General features: G+C 40.2%; 1 protein-coding gene across 2 annotated transcripts; it reads left to right on the top strand.

Moving 5' to 3' along the window:
* The first annotated feature begins 1392 nt into the window (after positions 1–1392).
* LOC136707072 (NACHT, LRR and PYD domains-containing protein 3-like) lies at positions 1393–22844 on the top strand. 2 transcript variants are annotated; one of them, XM_066680947.1, is made up of 8 exons: positions 1393–1465; positions 3412–4819; positions 6449–8752; positions 14123–14296; positions 14498–14671; positions 16583–16756; positions 20678–20724; positions 20811–22844. In XM_066680947.1, exons 2-8 carry the CDS (start codon positions 3579–3581, stop codon positions 21425–21427), a joined length of 4731 nt encoding a protein of 1576 aa, XP_066537044.1. In that variant the 5' UTR covers positions 1393–1465; positions 3412–3578; the 3' UTR covers positions 21428–22844. The 2 variants fall into 2 exon arrangements, with proteins under 2 accessions (XP_066537044.1, XP_066537045.1); XM_066680948.1 differs by having other exon boundaries at positions 1431–1465; positions 3415–4819.
* Positions 22845–24767: the final 1923 nt, after the last annotated feature.

The raw sequence follows: 24767 nt of genomic DNA, 5'->3' as shown, positions 1-24767 counted from the left end.
AGCTCATTTCCTGATGCTCAGATAATTGTTTTACCAATTTCACAAAAATTATATTCTCTGAACATTTACAACCAATACGGACACTTTTGAGTCTCCAATCCACCTACCAACGTGTGTTGGGAGCATGGGAGGAAACCAGAGCACCCGGAGGAAACCCACGCAGACACAGGGAGAACACACCACACTCCTGACAGACAGTCACCCGGAGGAAATCCACGCAGACACAGAGAGAACACACCACACTCCTGACAGACAGTCACCCGGAGGAAATCCACGCAGACACAGAGAGAACACACCACACTCCTCACAGACAGTCACCCGGCGGAAACCCACGCAGACACAGGGAGAACACACCACACTCCTCACAGACAGTCACCTGGAGGAAACCCACTCAGAAACATAGAGAACACACCACACTCCTCACAGACCTGCATTTGTGTGATGTCCTGAGATGGACCGGTGCCATGTCCAGTGTGTCCCTTGCCTCCAGCCAAATGATTCTGGATAAGCTCTGGACCCCACTGGGATGAAGAAATGAAAGCATGAATGAACGATAAACAAAGAGGCTGTATTGTGATTTGAGCCACGGTGAGTACATAGTGAAGTGAGACACGTTCCTCCAGGACCATGTCTACACAATGTACACATACAGTGCAAAACAAGACACATATACACATTAGTTTCACTCAGAATAGTTGCTCAACCACAAAATGTTCAGCCGACAGCGTCCTGTGTCCACTGTCAGTGTCATGGGATTAATACCACCACCATAATGAAGCACCTAAAACGAACAGCTATGTGTACAAATAAGATCTGAAGCATTTATCGTGTAATGTATAATGGTGATTCAAAATAAAATATTATCTTGCTCTTTGTCATTTGTTAGTAACTGTTGTGTAGCATTAAAGATGACAAATATAATTTTATTTAAAAAATAAAGAAATAATGGAAAGGCAAAACAAAAACTCAATGCAGAAGCCTGTGATGTGTTTGCTCTGCTCTTGGGGAGTGCTCCTGTGTGATCAGTGGAGCTGAGATAATGGACAGTGAATGAAGTATAAAAGCGGTGTTTTTAATGTTTTGGCTGTGCACGTATTAACACAAAACTCATACAAAGATCTTAAACTCATTTCAGAAACACAGCCACACACTGTAAAGTCCTTAATACACACGTTGTTGATAAATATGTAAAACAAACAAAACCAATAAAACCCCACATTGCTCTGGAATGAAAGTGTGATCTACCAATAAATGATGTAAAAATCTCTATTGGGAAAAAGCTTGTGTAAAGTGTTAAAACTACAAAACACTCATATCTTCCCAAGATACAGACTTTTATTTTGAATTTAACTTGATATTTTCGGTTTACAAATCCCACCCATGTTTTGTGGAATACCACTGGACTCCATCGCTGCAGAAATGGGGAGAATGGGGAAGATGATGACGTAGACATGAGCTGAACACGGTACGTTTGTAACTCGGGAGAAGTTTATAAACTTTTCAAAAATTATGTATGTATGAATTTATTTATTTATTTAATGTATTTATTTTTAAACGCCATTTACTGGTAGATCAATTTCAGTCCAAATCACTTTTCCAGAAAAGCAGAGAAGATTAATGACCAAACAGCTGAAGAACATAGTAATAATTAGATTTACTTATAATTAAGTAGTAAATATTTAGTCGAATTTAGTGCAAAGTGCATTGAAAATGAGTTTCTTATTTTTATACGTTGTCATCAATAGCTTAAAAATGACTAAGATGACCAGTGTATCTCGTGGGAAATAAGATTACTGTCATGGACCAGCTGTGGGGAGAATACAAGTAAGGCCCGACAGACAGACACCACAGAAGTCGTTATTATTTACTGGGGGAAGACGTCGTGTCGCGGACCGTATTCTGGTGACTGAAGGTAAAGCTGGAGGTCCACTGGCGTCTGGCACAGCGTTTTCTGGACGGACCAGCGGTGATTAAACAGAGTTTTAGACAAAAGGCCACATTTTAGAACTTTAAGATTCACAGTCCAATTTACTACTTTCCTTCAGTAGGTTCTTTTGTTATTCTTTATAAATATGATTAGTAAATAATTTTAATCCAGCACAGTGTCAACATTTAATCATTTTATATCCAGCTTATACTCATTATTATATCTCTTATAGTTGTTGGTAATATTTGTATTAGTGTGTTTTCCAGAATAAAAGTCTCTGTGAATGTAAACTCTGTGTGAGGAGATTATAAATGAGTTATATCCGGTACAGGACAGTAATCTGAGTGGTCCGATGGTGGACCAGCAGTGGTCTACAGTCAGTTACTTAAATCAATAAAGTTAATTACTCTAGATTGGATGTGAGGTGCACACAACCCTCCTCGCCCCCTGCTGGTCAAAACCTTTATTGTCATTTCAAACATTTGTGATGGCGTCTTGGTTGCCTTTCAACTTTTGTTTGCATAAGTGACTGCCAAGATTAGAAATAAAAATACCTGGATTTAATTGTAGCATGTATTTATTCATTCACTCATTCATTCATTCATGCATATGTTCTCTGCACAGTGTGTATGAAACAGCAAAAATATAATTACGTTCTTATCATTAAAAAAATGCAAACAGAATACATTAAAAACATTTTTTAATTGGTAATTTTCTTATTGAATATTGCACGTCGTCTGCAGAGAAAACCCTTTTCCACACTTTGATGCACATTTACTCTTTGTTTGCAGTTCAGGAGGAAATAAAAGTCCCCAAAGCTCATTTAAGTATTAAACACAGAAAACAGAATCTGTGCAATAAAAAGCATCAGGGAAAGTCGCAAGAAGTTCTTTTGTTTGTAAGAAGGACCTCATGCACTCAAACTATGAAGCAGAAATGTGTGTGTGCAGAACAATCAAGAAGAAGTGCGTGTCCCTGCGTGTGACTCTCACGAGGATTTAGCTATAGCACACTGGGTCCTTGTTTTATGTCCTTGGTTTATAGAAAAGCTTTTTTCACGTATGGTATTTTTGACATGTTTATATTTGCCAAATGATCATTTTTCATGTGTCAGTGTGGCACAGCTGCAGGGTCCTGGGGTTGTGGGTTTGAGCCCCACGTCTGGTCACTGTCTGTGAGGAGTGTGGTGTGTTCTCAGTGTCTGCCCCAGTTACCTCCCACATTTCAAACACACTGGTAGGTAGGTGGACTAGATATTCAAAAGTGTCTGAGTGCATTGGGCCCTGTGATGGACTGTTGTAGACTCTGGACTGAGACCCTGAACAGAATGAAATGGTTACAGAAAATGAATGAATGAATGAACATTTGTGGTTCAAATTATTTCCTGTTATTCTGAGTTTAACACAAACACCTAGTCTCTATGTGTTCATACTCAATATTTAAGATGTATTTAGTAAAAATCTAGAAATGTATTTATGTTTCAGAAGACAAGACGAGCTCAGTGCTGTGTCTATGAAGTGTGACCAGTCCATGGGGACCCCCACTAAATTCAAGAGACGAGAAGACCTCAGTGCTGTGTCTATGAAGAGTGACCAGTCCATGGGGACCCCCCACTAACTTCAGGAGAGGAGAAGAGCTCAGTGCTGTGTCTATGAAGAGTGACCAGTCCATGGGGACCCCCACTAACTTCAGGAGAGGAGAAGACCTCAGTGCTGTGTCTATGAAGAGTGACCAGTCCATGGGGACCCCCGATAACTTCAGGAGACGAGAAGACCTCAGTGCTGTGTCTATGAAGAGTGACCAGTCCATGGGGACCCCCGATAACTTCAGGAGTCGAGAAGACCTCAGTGCTGTGTCTATGAAGAGTGACCAGTCCATGGGGACCCCCGATAACTTCAGGAGACGAGAAGACCTCAGTGCTGTGTCTATGAAGAGTGACCAGTTCATGGGGATCCCTGATATCTTTAGGAGAGGAGAAGAGCTCAGTGCTGTGTCTATAAAGTGCGACCAGTCCATGGGGACCCCCGATAACTTCAGGAGACGAGAAGACCTCAGTGCTGTGTCTATGAAGTGCGACCAGTTCATGGGGATCCCTGATATCTTTAGGAGAGGAGAAGAGCTCAGTGCTGTGTCTATAAAGTGCGACCAGTCCATGGGGACCCCCGATCACTTCAGGAGACGAGAAGAGCTCAGTGCTGTGTCTATGAAGAGTGACCAGTCCATGGGGACCCCCGATAACTTCAGGAGACGAGAAGACCTCAGTGCTGTGTCTATGAAGAGTGACCAGTTCATGGGGATCCCTGATATCTTTAGGAGAGGAGAAGAGCTCAGTGCTGTGTCTATAAAGTGCGACCAGTCCATGGGGACCCCCGATAACTCCAGGAGACAAGAAGAGCTCAGTGCTGTGTCTATGAAGAGTGACCAGTCCATGGGGACCCCCGGTAACTTCAGGAGAGGAGAAGAGCTCAGTGCTGTGTCTATGAAGAGTGACCAGTCCATGGGGACCCCCGATAACTTCAGGAGACGAGAAGACCTCAGTGCTGTGTCTATGAAGAGTGACCAGTTCATGGGGATCCCTGATATCTTTAGGAGAGGAGAAGAGCTCAGTGCTGTGTCTATAAAGTGCGACCAGTCCATGGGGACCCCCGATAACTCCAGGAGACAAGAAGAGCTCAGTGCTGTGTCTATGAAGGGAGACCAGTCCATGGGGACCCCCGATAACTTCAGGAGAGGAGAAGACCTCAGTGCTGTGTCTATGAAGAGTGACCAGTTCATGGGGATCCCTGATATCTTTAGGAGAGGAGAAGAGCTCAGTGCTGTGTCTATGAAGGGAGACCAGTCCATGGGGAATCCTCCTGAATTCAGTAACGGTTTTGTGCCATCTGACCCAGTGTGAGATACTGTCCTTAGTTTATAATCTGTCACAGTGATGCAGCCTTATTAAGCATAGATCATCAGGTTAGAGAAAAAATAATACAGTTTTGGTGGTGAAGACATGACAGGGTAAACACCCTGTTTTTTTTCTACCACCAAAATATGTCCTGTGTAATTTTAATCCTCCTTTAATCCACACAGGTTCATATAGTTGTTCTGCCTCCTAGAGCCTCAACAGTCTTATTCTGCTCTAGAGAATTCAAAGAAATTTATTAATTCATTGTCTGTAATACTTATCGGAGGAAGGGTTTAGGAATTACAACTCTTTAATACGTAGCTGCCTGTTTCTCAAGGGACCAAAGTAATTGGATAATTATAATCCATCATCACTATCAATTACGAGATACAAGATTTGCTAAATGGAAAAGCAGATGTTTTGAGCTGAGTCAAATAAGGAAAATGCAGTGGAAAATTGTCATTATTGTGGGCCTTTTTACAACTAGTGATGGGGTAGAATTTTGAGCCAAAAATGTGCTTCATTTTTCGGTGTTCAGAGAGACGAGCCTTGAACTGATTTTTAAAAAAAAAAATTTCAGAAGAATAAATTTCTAAGAACTGGTGCCCCCTACAGGGTGTGTTCCTGCCTTGTACCCAGTGATTCTGGGTAGGCTCCAGACCCTGATTTGTTTTTTTTTTTGTTTTTTTTAGGAATATGTGAATACCCTCAAATTAAAGCTGCGAGTCTGCACATGGATTATATAACTGTATCTTGGATATGTTTTGGCAAACAACTAAAATGCCAAAAGGTGTGTCACTGTCCAAGTATTGTTGGGCTTGTATTTTGCATGTGTTTGTGTTGATATTGTGTGGTGTGTTTTAAAACAGATTTTGGTGTCACTCCTGGATTAAGAATAGTCAGTTAAAATAATTCCAGCTGTTGTTCTTTGAAAAATGACTTGCACAATTTGTGTATTGATTAATGCAAATAACTGTTTAATTTTAAGCCAGCAAGATAGAGTAGGTGTGTTTAATGTGATGGGTGTGGTACAGTGGGAACACCATTGGCTTCCATGTGAGAGACCTGGATTAGATTCCAGGTCTGGGCACCAGTCTGTGCTACACCAATAAGGCAAGATTCCTAACACTGCGTTGGCCTATCTGTAACACAAGTAACCTAGTGAGTCACTCTGGATAAGAGCATCTGCCAAAATGCCATAAATGTAAATGAATAAATTGGACAGTCAGTGTACAGTAAAATTTCCAGCAACATCATTGTACACTATACAATTTTACTAGCTCCCACAGAATAATGTGTCACTCCATCAGTTTCATTGTTGTACTGGCATTTTAGCTTTTTATTTGGACAGCAGTGGTTCCATAGCGGCCTTTCCATTGAGGGACTGGTTAGAGAGCAGCTGATAACCTGTGTAGTAGCAAATGAACTACACTGAGTAATTGTCAACTTAAACAGAATGTAGAGAAAGAGTGAGGGTAGCTGCATATTATAAACCCTGACACTCAGAGTTCAGTCAGTGTGACAAAAAATGTCATAAATATTTTCGTTGTAATAAAGGGTTTCATTTTAAGCTGTTCCTCTGTTTTTTTTGCTGGTGTTGATAAAAGTGTTATGTTCTTTGATTATGTCAGGAAAGACTCCTCAAGAGCAGCTCTCCTATCAAACACACAGTTAAACAACACTGGAGACCTGGAGCAGGACTCTTTCCAAACAGAATACGATCTCCTGTACAGATTCATGAAGAGACACAAAACCAGCATGAAGAACAAGTACGAGAGCTTATTTGAGGGAATCAAATCAGAAGAGAATAGAACCCTCCTGAACAGGGTTTACACTCAGCTCTACATCATCCAGGGAGAGAGTGAAGGAGTGAATGAAGAACATGAGGTTTTACAGATGGAGAAAACTCCCAGGAGACAGCTGCAAAACATTGAAATTAACTGCTCAGACATATTTAAAGTCCTTCAAGTTCCTAAAGAAGTAAAAGAGGAAGAAATGACTGAACCTGTGAGGGCTAAACGTGTAAGAACTGAAGAAATAACAGAAATAAAACGATCAAGAACCCAAGAGCTCAGAAGTGTTCTGACTAAAGGCATCGCTGGGATAGGAAAAACTGTCTCTGTGCAGAAGTTCATTCTGGACTGGGCTGAAGGAGCAGCCAATCAGGACGTAGATCTTATGTTTGTGCTTCCGTTCCGGGAGCTGAACTTGATTAAAGATGATCAGTACAGTCTTCATGGACTTCTGTGTAATTTCCATCCTGAGCTCAGAGATTTTAAGAGAGACATATTCACAGAGTGCACAGTAGTGTTCATCTTTGATGGTCTGGATGAAAGCAGAGTTCCACTGAATTTTTTACAGTTTGAAAGGGTTTCTGATGTAAACAGAAAATATGCCGTGGGAGATTTGATGGTAAACCTCATCACAGGACAATTACTTCCCTCTGCTCATATATGGATAACCTGTAGACCAGCAGCTGCCAATCAGATCCCTCCTCAGTACATCCACCGTGTGACAGAAATTCAGGGATTCACCGACCCCCAGAAGAAGGAGTACTTCAGGAAGAGAATCAGGGACCAAGACCAAGCCCAGAAGATCATCTCCCACATTAAGACAGAGAGGAGCCTCCACATCATGTGCCACATTCCCATCTTCTGCTGGATCTCAGCCACTGTTCTTCAGAGAATCATCACACAGAGTCACACAGAGATCCCTAAAACTCTGACTGAAATGTACTCACACTTCCTGCTCACACAGGCAAACATGAAGAAGGAGAAGTATGAGGAGAAAGAGGAGAGAGACCCAAAGAAACTGCTGGAGTCCAACAGAACCGAGCTTCTGAAACTGGCTGAACTGGCTTTCACACAGCTGCTGAAGGGCAATGTGATGTTCTATGAAGAGGACCTGAGAGAGAGCAGCATTGATGTCACTGAGGCTTCAGTGTATTCTGGGATCTTCACTGAGATCTTTAGGGAGGAGTGTGTGATGCACCAGAGGAAGGTCTACTGCTTTGTGCATCTGAGTTTTCAGGAGTTCCTGGCTGCTGTTTTTGTGTTTCACTGCTTTGAGAAAAAGAGAATGGAGTCACTACAGCGTCTTAACCTCAGTTACAGAGAGAAATCTGAGAATGTTGCTCTGAATGATCTGAAACCTTTTGATTTTAGATACAGAGTGAGGTTTGAGAACTTTCCTCTGGATGACCTGAAAACTTTTGATTTAAGTGATGGCTGGAGTGATAGTTTCAGTGATGATGGGGGGTCTGAGAAAGTTCCTCTGGATGATCTGAAACCTTTTCTTCTTAGAGATAATGGATGGTCTGAGAACGTTCCTCTGGATGATCTGAAACCTTTTGATTTCAGTGATGGTAGGAGTGATTGTTTCAGTGATGGGGGGTCTGAGAAAGTTCCTCTGGAGGATCTTAAGCTTTTTGATTTCAGTTACAGAGTGAGGTTTGAGAAAGTTCCTCTGGATGATCTTCTGAAGGCAGCAGTGGATGAAGCTATAAAGAGTCAGAATGGACACCTGGATCTGTTCCTCCGGTTCCTGTTGGGACTCACACTGGAGTCCAATCAGAGACTCTTACATGGTCTACTGACCCACACACACAGCAGCTCAGAGGAAATGACACAGTACATCAAGGTACTGATAAAAGGAGCTGATGATACACAACATCCTATCTCAACTGAGAGATCAATCAATCTGTTCCTGTGTCTGTCTGAAATGAAAGACCAGTCTCTCTCCAGAGAAATTGAGGGATATCTTAATTCAACAAATCACTCAGGAAAGAAGCTCTCTCCTGGACAGTGTTCAGCTCTAGCCTACATGCTTCTGACTTCGGGGGAGGAGCTGGATGAACTGGACCTGAGGAAATACAATACATCTGAGGAAGGTTACAGAAGATTGATCCAAGCTGTGACTGTCTGTAGAAAAGCTCCGTAAGTGTTAAAAGTCTTTTATTTATTGTGTACAGTATATATTGCTTACCAAAATTCCACCAGCACGTGAAGGTTGAAACGAGGGGCGACCATGTGGACCTTGTTTACATTACCAGACGCGTACAGGACAAGGCCACATCCTCATCTCAGATACTCAGATCACACCTGTAACACCCTGTTCACACCAGCAAGTGAAAAGTCATGTTTCTTGTGTTGTGTAGGTGTGTAATTGTACCAGTGTTTTAAACAAGTTTGGACAGGACATAAATAATTAAATTAAAAATGGGCAAATATTTTTCAAAAAACAATAACATTTCCCAATTTCAACATTTAAAACATTGTTCTATATTCAATTAAATACAGGGTTTAAATGATTTGCACTTATCTCATTCTGTTTTTATATACATTTTGCTGAGCATCCACACTTTTCTGGAAATGGGGTGGTATGTTTTTACACTAGTGTCAATGTTTTCATTTCTGCTGCAATATGCACTTATACTTGACATCATCTCAAATGTGAACTGGTCAAGCTCCTCTCCCTATTATTTACAATTCAGTGGTTATTGTTAATGTAAGCTATGTGAGTTTTTTTTTTATTTAGCACCTTGGTCCTGGAGGAACATTATTTTGTTTGTGTGTACTGTACATTATATTTATAATTAGAATTAGAATCACTTTATTGACCACTGTGCTTGCTCACAGAGGAATTGTGAGCACACACGCCCAGAGAGTTAGGCAGCCCTAACCACAACACCCGGCGAGCAGTTGGGGGTTAAGTGCCTTGCTCAAGGGCACTTCGGTCATAATGTGCCAGCTCTGGGGTTTGAACTGGCAGCCTTCCATTTACACACCAAGATCCCTCACCACCAGGTCACAACTGCCCCTATATATAGGTGCATCTCAATAAATCACAATATAATCAAAAAGTTAATTTATTTCAGTAATTCAGTTCAGAAAGTGAAACTTGTATATACATTCATTACAGAGTGATCTATTTCAAGTGTTTTTCTTTTAATGCTGATGATTATGGCTTACAGCCAATGAAAACCGAAAATTTATTATCTCAGAATATTAGAGTAATCAACACAATACACCTGCAAAGGTCTCCTAGGCCTTTTAAATGGTCCCTAGTCTGTAGGCTCCTCAGTCATGGGGAAGACTACTGATTGACAGATGTGTTACTGACACCCTCCTGCTGTATCCAAGCTTATTAATGGAGTGGAAAGTGTAGTGGAAGGAAAATGTGTGGTAGAGAACGGTGAACAAGCAACAGGGAAAACCACAGCTTTGAAAGGATTGTCAAGAAAAGGTTATTCAAAAATGTGGGGGAGGTTCACAAGGAGTGGCCTGTTGTTCATGTCAGTGCTTCAAGAGCCACCACACACAGATGTATCCAGGACATAGGCCAAAACTGTCACATTCATTGTGTAAAGCTGCTCACGACCCAGAGACAAGGACAGAACCATCTCACCTGGTCCCAGGAGGAAAAAGTGAATGGAGGATGAAATTAAATTCTGCATTTCAGTTGGAAATCAAGGTCCCAGAGTCTGGAGGAAGAGTGGAGAGGCACACAATCTAAGCTGCTGGGACATTTTAAAGCACTTCATGCTTCCCTCTGTTGACAAGCTTTGTGGAGATGTGGACTTCTTTTTACAACAGGACTTTGCACCTGTCCACACTGCCAAAAGCACCAATACCTGGTTTAATGACCATTGTATCACTGTATTTGATTGTCCAGCAAATTCGCCACACCTAAGCCCCATAGAGAATCTACAGGGTATTGTCAAGAAGAAGATGAGAAACACCAGACCCAACAATGCAGATGAGCTGAAGGCCCCTATCAACTCAACTCAACTCAACTCAACTCAACTTTATTTATAGAGCACTTTAAAAAACACCAACAGTTAAAACAAAGTGCTGTACAAAAGATGTTTATAAAACAAACTAAAACAAAATAACCAATAATGAAAAATAAATAACTTAAATAAAAACAACACTAATAAAATTAATAAAAGAAAACGTCTCATGCTGAGTTGAAAGCCAAGGAATAAAAATGGGTTTTAAGATAAGTTTTAAAAACCGAAAGTGAAGAAGCCTGCCTAATCTGTAATGGTAGGCTATTCCACAGTTTCGGCGCAGCAATTGAAAAAGCTCTATCTCCTCTGAGCTTACGTTTTGACCTCGGCACCTCCAGGAGCAGCTGATCAGCTGACCTGAGGCACCGAGCAGAGACTTGGGGGTGTAGCAGCTCAGTGAGGTAAGGTGGGGCGAGTCCATTTAAAGATTTGAAAACAAATAAAAGAATCTTAAAATGTACTCTAAAATGCACAGGCAACCAGTGGAGAGAGGCCAGAATGGGAGTGATATGTTCCCTCTTACGTGATCCCGTTAAGAGTCGGGCAGCAGCATTTTGCACCAATTGGAGACGTCTGAGGGAGGACTGGCTGACTCCAAAATACAGTGCATTGCAGTAATCCAATCGGGATGTGATGAAGGCATGGATTACTGTTTGAAAGTGCTCGTAAGAGAGAATTGGCTTCACCTTTGCCAGCTGCCTCAGGTGGAAAAAGCTGGACCTAACTACTGTGCCTATTTGGCGGTCCAATTTAAAATCACTGTCCATCTTAAAACCCAAATTTAAGATAGTTGGCTTCACATACAAAGTCAAGGGGCCCAAATCAACTGGAGGGGCTTCACAGGGACCACTGGGACCAAACACCATCACTTCTGTTTTGTTTTCGTTAAAATGTAAAAAATTTAAAGCCATCCAGTCTTTAATGTCATTGAGACATAACAACAGTGGTTTAATTGAGAAAGCATCTTTCTTCTTTAAAGGGACATATATCTGGCTGTCGTCAGCGTAACAGTGAAATGCAATGCCATGTTTTCTCAAGATAGAGCCCAATGGGAGCAGATAAAGTGAGAAAAGGAGGGGTCCTAAGATTGAGCCCTGTGGAACTCCATATGATAGGGGAGCTGAGGAGGATTCTGAGCCAGCAAAACTCACACACAAAGTTCTGTCCGTCAGATAGGACCTAAACCAGTCCAAAGCACTACCACAAATGCCGACTAGATGCTGCAAGCGGGAAACTAAAATGTTGTGATCCACTGTGTCAAAAGCAGCAGTTAGATCCAGCAGGACAAGAATTGCATGGTCCCCAGAATCATTGGCCAGGAGAATGTCATTAAAAACCCTGAGCAACGCTGACTCTGTACTATGCAAGGTTTTAAAACCAGACTGAAAAACCTCCAGAATATTATGCTCATCCAAAAATAATTTCAGTTGAGCATAAACAACTTTCTCCAAGATCTTTGAAATAAAAGGCAGCTTGGAAATAGGCCTATAATTAGCCAATACTGTATGGTCGAGGCCAGGTTTCTTGAGCAGGGGTTGTACTACAGCATGTTTAAAACTCACAGGAACAACACCAGAAGACAGGCTGCTGTTAATAATGGCCAGAACCTGCTGCCCTAGAGTATGAAAAATCTCTTTAAGAAAGTGAGGAGGCAAAACATCACAAGGAGAACCTGAGGGCTTTAAATGGCCCACCACATCCTCCAAGTGCGACAGAGTCACCGGCTCAAACCTATCAAACACAGCCAAGCAAGGGGCAGAGTCAGAGGGGTCAACAGCAGGAGCTGTGATAAGAGCTCTTGCAGTAACAATCTTATCAATAAAAAAGTGCAGAAAGTCATTACACATGTCAGGAGATGCTTCCAAACAGACGGGCTGAGGGGCCTTAAGAACAGAGTCAATGGTTTTAAAAAACAGACGTGGCTTATGACAATTTGCCATAATAATATTTGACAAGTGTTCTCTCTTAGCCTCTTTGATAGTGCTCTGGTAAGAACGCCAGCAGTCTTTTAACATTTGAAATGAAACCTGCAGCTTATCCTTTTTCCATCGGCGTTCAGCTCTGCGACACTTCTGCTTTGCTGCACGCGCTTGGTCATTGAACCAGGGCTCAGGTTTACATTTGGGCTGTTTAGTTCTTAATGGAGCCACTGAGTCCAGTATGGTTCGGCAGGAGGAGTGAAACCAGAAGCTGAGGTCCTCCGTATTAACAGAGGCTGAGTCAGGAAGAGGACAAAGCTGGTCGAAAGCGCAGGTGAACTGACCGGCAGTGAAAGAGTTAAAACTCCGACCAAGCCGAGCAGGAGCGCAAGGTTTAAAAGCAGCACAGGAGAAAACAACATCAAATAAAACAGGCATGTGATCAGAAAACCCACCATCATGGATCTCTAAATTGAACACAGACAACCCATAAGACAGAACAAGGTCTAAGGTATGTCCATGTTCATGTGTGGGCCCGGACACATACTGCACTAAATTAAAAGGGTCAATGATGTTAACAAAGTCCTTCACCAGCGGTTTATCTGGACAGCAGACGTGAATGTTAAAATCCCCGACGATAAGGATGCGATCATATTTCGGCATATGTCCCGCCAAAAAATCAGAAAAATCATTTAAGGAACCTGGGCTTCCATAACACCTCAGCAGTGCCACAAGCTGATCACCTCCACACCACACTGATGCAGTAATTAATGCAAAAGGAGCCTCAACCAAATATATTTTTCATTAGAACAAAATTTCTGTATTAAAAATAATTTTATAAATTTAGTCTTTCATAATTTTCTGTGATAATGACTTTTGGGTTTTCATTGGTTGTAAGATATAATCATCAACATTAAAAGAAATAAACGCTTGAAATAGATCACTCTGTTTGTAATAAAGGGTCGGCACGCTGGCGCAGCAGGTAGTGGGTTTGATTCCCGCTCCGGGTGACTGAGGAGTTTGGTGTGTTCTCCCCATGTCTGCATGGGTTTCCTTCAGGTGCTCCGGTTTCCTCTCACAGTCCAAAAACGCACATTGGTAAGTGGATTGGCGACTCAAAAGTGTCCGTAGGTGTGAATGTGTGAGTGTGTGTGTGTCGCCCTGTGCAGGACCCTCCAGGGTGTGTTCCCACCTTGCGCCCAATGATTACTGGTAGGCTCTGGACCCATCGCGACCCTGAACTGGATAACTGGTTACAGACAATGAATGAATGAGTGAATGCTTGTAATAAATCTATGTAATATAAGTTTCACTTTTTTAATTGAATTACTGAAATAAATTAACATTTTGATGTTGAGTTGAGTTGGTTTTCCATGGTAGGATATCCCTCTGCACAAATCCCATGCTGAATATGTCTAGCATATATATCTCTTTATTTTTATTATCTATACACTATTGAATAATACAAGCCTTGTCTTGTGGATGTTTGCTTTTAGATAATAAAAGTGAATACTTTTTCCCTGTACATGATAGAGGTACCATTCCCTTAGGTTTCAAATTCTTTTTCTTACATATAATGTGATTAAAATTTTCAGGCTTGCTGGCTGTAATATCACCATGAACTTGTGTAAAGCTCTACACACTGCTCTAAAATCAAGAAAATGTCACCTGAAAGAACTGGACCTCAGTTTCAATAACTTGCAGTATTCAGAAATACAGCTTCTCTCTGATGGACTGAATAATTCAGATTATGAAGTGGAGATACTCAGGTGATCTTTCTCTTTATTGATAGAAAAATGCTGATTTTCTTTTTCCTGTTTTTAAAGCTATGCATTTCTGAGACAATTTATTCCTTAATGTAAAATGACACAAAATACTTTGATTTATTTTCATGATGAACAGGTTTTCTTAGTCCATTGTCCATCTTTCTCTGTTTTCTAAGATTGATTTTAAGTTTTTATTCTTTTCAGACTAGCTGTCTGCAATCTTGGGGAGGAAGCCTGTGAATACCTAGCTTTAATGCTACAAATACCCGTCTACTCCCTGAAAGAACTGGACCTTTGTAACAATGACCTGAAGGATTCGGGAGTGGAACTGCTGTCTGTTGGACTAAAAAATCCCCTCTGTGAACTTGAGATACTCAGGTGATAAACTATATATTAACTGCCTAATGTTATGGTTATTTTGATACAAATATATGTAATTAGAATAACCCTCTTAATTTAAAATGCAATGATGCAATCCTTAAATCATGTTGTAGCTCTTACAAGTTAAAATCTGCAGTCTTTATTGGTTTTGATTTAATTGTATTAATCAGCCTTCATGGATTGGGGCCTTGTCCTGGCAGAAGGGCTTGAGTGGTCTAATAACTTCCAGGACTATGTCATCGGGAGCTATTAACTCCCAATAGGGTCTCCCATGGTGAACAGGTCTGTAGTGAAGATCCAGACAAACACTATCCAAGAATCATCCTTATGAGCACAACATATAAAACTAAGTGTACCCTAACTGGGAGAGGGTTACCGGGACCTACCCCTGGAGCCAGAGCACAGGGTAGTGTCAGACGACGACCAACTGGTGGCCAGGCAGCCCATGTGACCCGGCCTAGCTCAGCCTAAAAAGGCAACATGGGAGGATCATGTGGGCTCACCACCTGCAAGATCCAGAGAAGGTGCTTTTCAATAATGAGGCTTTTCAAGCTTGGCTGGCTCGGGGAACTTTTTTTCCACAGATGGGCACCCGCAGGCAAAAAAGGCTGCAGCTGTGGCAGTTACAGAAGCAAAGTGCAGAGCATGGGAGGAGTTTGGAGAGGTCATATAGAATGACTTCCAGGCGAAGTCAAAAAGGTTCGGGAAAACACTAACAGCTCAGGAGGGGGAGGGGGGACACTGTCCAAGCTGTGCTCAGCAAGGATGGTGAAACTCTGAACTTGTTAGGCATTGGAAGGAGCACTATAAGGACTTCCTACTCCCAAGAGACATGCCTTCTGGATGAGAGTTAGGGACAGAAGTGTCTGGGGTGTCAGATTCCTTTTCCTTGGTTGAAGTTACTGAGGTGGTGAAAAATCTTCGCAGTGGCAAAACCCCTGGAGTGGATGAGATTCGCCCACAGTTAATGAAGGCACTTGATATTGTGCAAAAGCTCTCAATTTACTAGTCAGTCTACGTACTTACTTCCACCTATGGTCATGAGTTCTGGGTAATGACTGAAAGTACAGGATCGCAGATAGAAGTGGCCGAAATGAGCTTTCTCCAATGGGTTGCTGCGTGTACTCTCCATGATTAGATGCGGAGCTCAAAGTATAGTGGCTGCTCCTTCGTGTTGAGAGGAGTCTTCTGAGGTGGTTCAGGCATCTGATAAGGATGTCTCCTGGATGCCTCTCACTGGAGACCCAGGACATGCTCGGGGGATTATATATTCTGGCTGTCCTGGGAATTCCTGGGGATCCCCCAGGATTAGTTGGTGGAAGTTGTGGTGAACAGAGATGTCTGGGCTTCTTTGCTTGCCCTGTTGCTAACATGACCCTAAAATGAATAAGTGGAAGAGATGATGATGATGATGATGATAAATTACTTCCTTGGTATAATAATCTGATTACTATTATCCTTATCCTTATTCATTGCCCACTGTTACCAAACTTCATTTTCTGTGAAAACTCTTTTGTGGACAGTTTATGTAGGAGAGTTTGAGTATGTGTATGGAATCAAGGAAGTCTATGGGTCTTGTTCAAAACATTAATATTTAATACTGATTTAACTCCCAAAGAAAGCAAATCTGACCAATGCTTTTGACATCTGACATAGCCATTTTGAATTTCAGTACAACCTCTGTGTGAGCAAGGCATGTCAAGAGAATGCATACTAGTTTAGGATAATTCAATTAATTATTCATTAATTCATTTATATTCTGTAATAATACTGTTCAGAATCAACAGGCTACCTGGAATCATTTTGTGCATGGCAAGATTAGAAAACCCTCTCAGAACCTACAACAGAGTGTTTCTTTAGGTAAATGTTGACTGTTCTGGAGCTCCTTGTTTTCTTTTTTTTCTGCAGATTGTCTGGTTGTATGGTTACGGATGAAGGCTGTTCTTCTCTGGCATCAGCTCTGAAATCAAACCCCTATCACCTGCGAGAATTGGACCTGAGCTATAATCATCCAGGAGAGTCTGGAGTGAAGCTTCTCTCTGAACTACGTAAGGATCCACATTATAGACTTGACAAACTCAGGTATGTAGCTCTGTTTGTGTTTGTTTAGGCTTTTCACATGATATCTTAATGGACTTGAACTGAAATATTAGAATGCAGACTGGTGTTCAATTTTCAGCACTGTATCTCACAAACACCAGCTTTTTTTTCAGAACGATCAACTATGTCAGTAACAGAATACATTATAATGTCTTTGGAAAATTTTTAAATATTAACTGCTTCTAAAAAGTTAATAATTATCCACAGGTCAGCCGTATGACAGTTAATTTCATTCATTCTGTAACCGCTTATCCAGTTCAGGGTCACGGTGGGTCCAGAGCCTACCTGGAATCATTGGGCGCAAGTCAGGAATACACCCTGGAGGGGGTGCCAGTCCTTCACAGGGCAACACAGACACACACACGCACACATTCATTCACACCTACGGACACTTTTGAGTCGCCAATCCACCTACCAATGTGTCTTTTTGGACTGTGGGAGGAATGACATTTAATTTACACCAATTAATTACATTTCATGAAACATGCCCAAATCCAAACTGAAAATGTTCACACAGACACAAAATCAGAATCACTTTATTCACCAGTGTTACATATACAGGACATTTGTTTTGGTGAGAGCACACATGTATGACATGTAACATACTAACAGACTGGAAAAGCGCACACAATTAAATATTAAATAGAAACAAAATCCAATAAATAAATAAAGAACAATAAAAAACATGGAGAGGAAAATGTGTGAATATGTACATGAATCGGTAATGTAGTAAAATAATTATGCCCATGTTGTGGCAGCATAAATACTATATAGTGAAGTCAGTGAAAGATTATTATTGGATTAATAATTAATTTTTTAATTAATTTTGGTAAAATTCATGTTTGGGAGCCATTATATAATATGTAGTGTCTTTACCTGTCCAATTTTAGCTTGAGCATATCATGAGAATGAGTTTATATATAATATAGCAGAATTAGCTAGAATTAATTAATATTAATGAATTATGCTCATTGACCTGCTGTAGGTTCTTGGCTCCGAAATTGAATCTGAGCTAAAAGTAATAATTTTTTACAAGAAAAGTGCACATACAAATAAATAACCACAGGTTGGTTTTATCACACTGGTTTATTAAATGTAATATCAAATAAAGAACATTGATTATACATTTATATAATGAAATGGATTACAGCGATACATGAGGGAGCAGGGATATTAATATATGAGGGAATTTCTCTAGGATAATTGCCCTGAATTCTAGAAAGGGTATAGTTTATCCCAGCAAGCATTCAGTACCAATGAATATGCTATGAGCTATGATATAAATGAAACCATTTGTCCTTATGCATCTTCCAAAACTTCTGGTTGGAAGTTCTAGGCTCTCTTAGCTGAGCTTCTGGGCTGGAAGTGAATTCTCCTTCATTCCACCACCCCTCTTTTCTCCTCTCTTTACATTTTCTTTCTATGTTCTGGATTTGTCTATATTCAGGGTCTATCGGTCTGGACCCTGCTTGAGAAGCACATGTTTTTAGAGAGAGCCATTAGAGAGTCTGGAAATCTTCTGAAAAAGCCTGAAGAGAGCTGTAGAGCTGAACTCCGAAGAGCTGAACTCTGAACGAAGAGCTCTTGAGAGAGCCAGGGCTCTCCTTTAACTGGGAAGTCTCCCTGAACTCTAACTGAGTCTAACTGACCGAAAAAAAATGCTTATCAATCTCTTCTTGTTCTCTCTGTTCTGTTCTGAGTGAGTTTTTTTTTTCATGCCACTGGGTTTTAACCAGATATTAGGAAACCTGCCTTAAATGCCTGATTGGTCTTCAGAGATTGGGGATTGGAGCATCTCTTGCTTCTGATTGGATGTGTCCTGTACCCAATTTATGACCCTTGACAAGACAACGACTTAAGGAAGATTCCTGTTGAATGAATATCCCAGGATTCTGAACCATACTTTTGCAATATAAAACATTGTATGTTAACACAATTTAATATAATTCAGACAAAACTATGTTTTACATAATTCTTAAACAAATAACACACAGAGTATGTGGCTTCCTTGGTTCTTACATAAGCTCATATAAAAAAAGGTGATTTTAAACACTTGTAAATTAATTCCACCCGTTTCGATTATCTAAATGGAATTAATTTCATGCAGTGGTACACACATGTAACTTCAAACCGTTTTAAACCAATGGGAATTAAGGTTTAATTCTATAGTTTGAGAAGTTCTTAATTAAGCAGTTTTACACAGAGCATAGTGTCTTTGCTATCAACATAGATTCCACTCTTGACCCTACAAGACCTTGGGTCATACACCGTCCTGGAGTGTGGTTTATGATCCTTCTCTGCATGATTATCTAAAATTCCAATCTGGGCTGTGTGAAGAAGAGTGACTGAGAGTGAAGATAGGCCTTTCGACTTAATAAGATATAATAAGATAACTTTCTGCATATTAACTCCCAAAAAGTCAAATTTCTTATTAGAAATTAATACACATTCATCATACCATGCCACAGTAAGAATATCTATAGGAGAACTACTGTATGCAGAATATTAAAGAATGATATGAATTTAGCATAATTTAAACACCTGTACCACTGTACAAAGAGCATTACATTACAGAGTCAGTGTAATAAAGTATGGGAGTTTGGTGGTGCAGTTTATTTTTACTACCATGGAAAAATAAAGGATGCAGGTAAACAATATTTTTTTTCTTTTTTAATTTCAAACAAACTAATATTGTTTTTCTGCAGTTCAAGCTTAAGTTCAGCAGTCTGAAACTCAGTGTTGTGTTCTGTGTGATGCTTCTTCTGAAGCTAAAGGTTGTTTAATAATTTCTGAACTCTGAGAAAATTTCTGAGAAAGCTACTCTCAGCCACAGATGAAGAAGCTGGCCTCACTGTCAGAATTCTGCCAGTTACATTCTGATTAACTGTCTGTACATCTGTGTTTATGCACTTTGGTGTATTCTTTTTTTACTGGCTCCATTGTGAAAGACTGCCTCCACACATCATGCTGAATGTAGCAGACCTGTGATTGGTCTTTTGAGTGTCATTCAGGTTTCTTTTCCTGCAGTAGGTGATTATTGACCATGTTAAGTGGTGAATCAGACTCTCCCTAGAGTGTCTGGCAATGTGAAACTATGAGAAAGTGAATACCTGGCAAAACGTGACAAAGCCTGACTTTTCAACATTATCAAATAGCTTTTTGGGTAATCTTGTTGTTTTTCTACTATTAGGGCTAAAACATTACAAGATTCTTCTTCTTTGTCTTTCGGGTACTCCCGTCCGGGGTTGCCACAGCAGAAAAACTGTGATCCGCATAGTTGATCGGCAACTGAACTGTCAGTTTTCTCATGGTTAATGAGCAAGATTCTAATCCAGGATAGTTTAGAATCTGATGAGTTCTTTTGATGTTTCTAAGAATTTAGCTTATAAACTTGTACACTTTCCCTTCAGACAGCAAGTGGTAGAAGTACTTGAAATTTGAAGCAGAGCAGCTAATAATTTACTTTCAGAATTGCTGCCTTTGTTAGAATGAGACCTTACATGCTACTGAGTTAACATTCTGGCCAATACTTTTGAAAGGCATAGAGAAGATTGACAAAGTTGTTTAGAGATATAATAATAATAATAATAATAATTAGTTACTATCTATTTATAACTGCAGTCCTGTAGTTAAGAGACTGGATACCTGCATCTTTATCATAAACACTTAAGTCATCTTCCTGTAATCATATGGTTCAATATATCAACGTCTTGTTTGTGATTGATTCTTCATGCACTCAGTATAGTATGTTCTCCTCTAAATTGTCACATTGTTTCAAGAGCTTCAAGACATTCAAGGAGTCTTTCTTTTGTTGATACTGTGGATGATCTAAATTTATCTGGGGAGGACAGATTGAACGTCATCTCAGGGTGCCAATTTAATTTTTATTTTATTTTACTTTAGTGTGGAGCCTGGAGGGAACTACTGGATGAAACTAGGACTAAAGAAATGTAAGTGTTACCATCACAAGTAATATGTTTACTCCCCGACACACACACCCCTAAAGTAGTTGCTGACATTGTTTCTTTATGTGCAGATGAGCATGAGCTCACACTGGACCCAAACACAGCACACACAAGTCTTGTTCTGTCTAAGGAGAATAGAAAGGTGAACTGTGTGTGGAGGTCCCAAAAGTATCCTGATCATCCAGACAGATTTGACTACTACAATCAAGTACTTTGTGTGGAGAGTCTGACTGGACGCTGTTACTGGGAGGTTGAGTGGAGCGGGAAAGTTGACATAGCAGTGACATATAAAGGCATCACCAGAAAAGGACGCAGTAAGGAGTGTTGGCTTGGATTTAATAAACATTCTTGGGTTCTGGACTGTTCTAATGACACATACATTATCAGACACAATAAAAAGGGCATTATCATACATGACACCAGCTCCTCCAATGCCTCAACGTCACCTAATTCTTCACCCTCCTCTACACCTCCCCCTTCTCCCACTCCTGAACGTCCTCTCCATCACACCCGTTTTCACAGAGTAGCAGTGTATCTGGACTGGGAAGCTGGCACACTGTCCTTCTACACTGTTTCTCCAAAACATGCATTAACCCACCTACACACAGTGCACACCACATTTACTGAGCCTCTCTATGCTGGGTTCTGGGTTGCTGATAACTCTTCAGTGTCTGTAATGTATGAGTAATTTCATTTTATGTATGCGCCTTGGTACACGTGTTCAGGTGTGTACACACAAATTCTATAGAAATATTCTAAAATGTTACAAATCTGCAGTGACCCAAAAACCCATTGATAGGTGGATTGGAGACTCAAAAGTTTTCTCTGTGTGTGTGTGTGTCACCCTGTGAAGGACAAGAGCTCCCTTCAGGGTGTGATCCTGCCTTGTGCCCAGTGATTCTGGGTAGGCTTCCGAACCCAGAAGCTATAGCCTGTATAAACAAAAACAAAAAAACAAAAACACATACCTACTTAACTTACTTGGACTCCTCAGGTTAGTGTAGGCTTGGATGTCTAGAAACAGTTAACTAAGTACAAAATTATGAATATGTACAAAAACTAATACTAATGTACTACAAAAAGAAAAAAAACACCCTACAAACAAAACGTGCTATTTTCTGGGCTCCTCCCATGAAGGTAATGTGGACTTCCAAACCTCAGAGACACATACATACAGACACCCAAACTGAACACACCCAGCACCCCAACAGTGACAGATCTGCACTTAACACTAGTCTTGGTCTTGTCCAGTCTTGTGTGTAGAAGCACCATGCCAAACTTTTCATATTAAATTTCATATTGTTAGAGTATTCACTGGCTCTGCTCCCTTCTACCTCAATAGACTCTTAAAACCATATGTTAGCGCCCCCCCTCTCCGTTCCTCAAAGGAGCGCCAACTAACATGGCCAACCCTCCGTACAGGTCAGTCGAGGCTATTCTCATCTCTGGTGCCATGCTGGTGGAACGAGCTTCCAAGCACTATCAGAGCAACAGGAACCCTCCCCGCATTCAAGAAATCCTTGAAGACCCAGCTCTTCCGAGAGTACCTCTTGCACTAAAAGTCTTTCTTTAATGCACTTATTACTTCCTGGCATATTGCACTTAATGTAAGGTAATTTGTATAAATTTTGCTGTAGTTTGAATGTTAGATCCTCTTTTGTAAGTCGCTTTGGATAAAGCGAAGTAATAAGTCTTTAATAAGTGTAAGTCTGCCAAATGCATAAATGTAATGTAAATATTCAACAAAGAGGAACTGGACAAAATGAAAATCCCTTTACTCACTATTACACTGGAAGATATGTATTGATTTAAATATTTGCAATTGTTTAGTTCTGTTTAAGGAAACCAGGATGTTCAGATTTTAAAACATTGTTTTGTGTCATATATGTAAATTTCTACCCAGTAAAAAAGCAGGGTAAACATCTAATCTCTGTGGTGCTTCCATACCTTTTGTCAGGATGTGATAATAAATATAATTTTTCACAATTAGCCTTTTTATTTATTTTGTTGTTATGTTTAAAGTCTTTAATTTGAAAAGAAGTACAGTGGTGTGAAAGTATTTTGATAATTTCTTAATTATTAATTTCTTAATACTTGTTCACACAGGACCATGTAGCTTTGGATTTTTTTCTCCCTTAATAATAAAATCCAATTCATTTAAAAACTGCATTTTGGTTTACTTGTGTTGTCTTTGAGTAATATTTAATTTTTTTTTATCTGAAAAAGCTCTTAAAGAGTGATAAAAAAAAAAGAAATCAAAAAAACTTTCACACCATGTGTACAAGTGCTGGTCATAAAATTAGAATATCATGAAAAAGTTGATTTATTTCAGTAATTACATTAAAAAAGTGAAACTTGTATATTACACTCATTCATTACACACAGTCTGATATATTTAATTTATATTTAATTTGATTATTATTGCTGACAACTATTGAAAACCCCAAATTCAGTTTCTCAGAAAATTAGAAAAATGTGAAAATGTTCAATATTGAAGACACCTGGTACCACACTCTAATCAGCGAATTAACTCAAAACACCTGCAAAAGCCTTTAAATTGTCAGAAGCATCTCGCCCCTGGGCTAAAGACAAAAAGGATTGGACTGCTGCTGAGTGGTCCAAAGTTATGTTCTCTAATAAAAGTAAATTTAGCATTTTCTTTGGAAATCAAGGTCCCAGAGTCTGGAGGAAGAGAGGAGAGGCACAGAATCCATGTTGCTTGAGGTCCTGTTTAAAGTTTCCACAGTCAGTGATGGTTTGGGGCACAAGGTCATCTGCTGGTGTTGGTCCACTGTGTTTTCTGAGGTCCAGGGACAAAGCAGCCGTCTACCAGGAAGTTTTAGAGCACTTCATGCTTCCTGCTGCTGACCAACTTTATGGCGATGCAGATTTCATTTTCCAACAGGACTTGACACCTGCACACAGTGCCAAAGCTACCAGTACCTGGTTTAAGGACCATGCTATCCCTATTCTTAATTGGCCAGCAAACTCGTCTGACCTTATTCCCATTGAAAATCTATGGGGTATTGTGAAGAGGAAGATACAATACGCTAGACCCAACAATGCAGAAGAGCTGAAGGCCACTATCATAGCCATCTGGGCTCTCATAAAACACCTGAGCAGTTTCACAGACTGATCGACTGTACATGCTCATACTATTCATGTTCATACTTTTCAGTTGGCCAGCATTTCTAAAATTTCTTTTTTTGTATTGGTCTTAAGTAATATTCTAATTTTCTGAGATACTGAATTTGGGGTTTTCATTAGTTGTCAGTTATAATCATCAAATTAAAAGAAATAAACACTTGAAATATATCCATCTGTGTGTAATGAATGAGTATAATATACAAGTAATTATATTCATTTTTTTCAATGTAATTACTAAAATAAATTGACTTTTTCATGATATTCTAATTTTATGACCACCACCTGTTGTCACGTCCCCGCCATGTGCTTTATCTGCACATGGCTTTGTCTGTTATTGTCCTTGTCTCCGCCCTTGTTCCTCCTCATCGTCTGTGTCATTTGGTAACCTGCCCCCTCGTTAGCTGTCCAGGTGTATCGTGTCTGTGTTCAGTATTTAAGTCCCCTTGTATCTCTGCCTGTTATCGGTCATTTGTTATTTTGCTCTTTCCTAGTTTAGTCATGTGGTTTCCCAGTCCTGTTGTGTAGTTACCTTCTCAGTCAAGTCATGTCGTGTTGTTTCTTTCTCTCTCCCAGTCATGTCGTTTTGTATTGTTCTCATTCGTTCTCCTTTCACTGTTTCGGTCCATGTTGTTGCCTCTGTCGTGTTCTCAAGTCTGTCCGTCTCCGATGTTTCTAGGTCATAGTTTTTCACGTCCTCGTTTTGTTTCCTTTGTTTTTTAAGTCATCGTGTTTCCTTTCTGTTGAAGTCTGTTCAGTATTATTTTGTTTAATTTGATTAAAAGTTTATTGTGTTTTAGCAAGTGCGTCCGCCTCCTTCAGTCCGCCCCGTGATTCGTGACACCTGTATGTGTAGTTAAAGCTATTCATTAGTTTTAATGTGA

This window comes from Hoplias malabaricus, chromosome 9 (assembly GCF_029633855.1).
Source record: "Hoplias malabaricus isolate fHopMal1 chromosome 9, fHopMal1.hap1, whole genome shotgun sequence".
NCBI classification, from domain to species: domain Eukaryota; kingdom Metazoa; phylum Chordata; class Actinopteri; order Characiformes; family Erythrinidae; genus Hoplias; species Hoplias malabaricus.
Note: the sequence above shows the minus strand (reverse complement) of the source record. Positions and strands in the feature narration are given on the sequence as shown.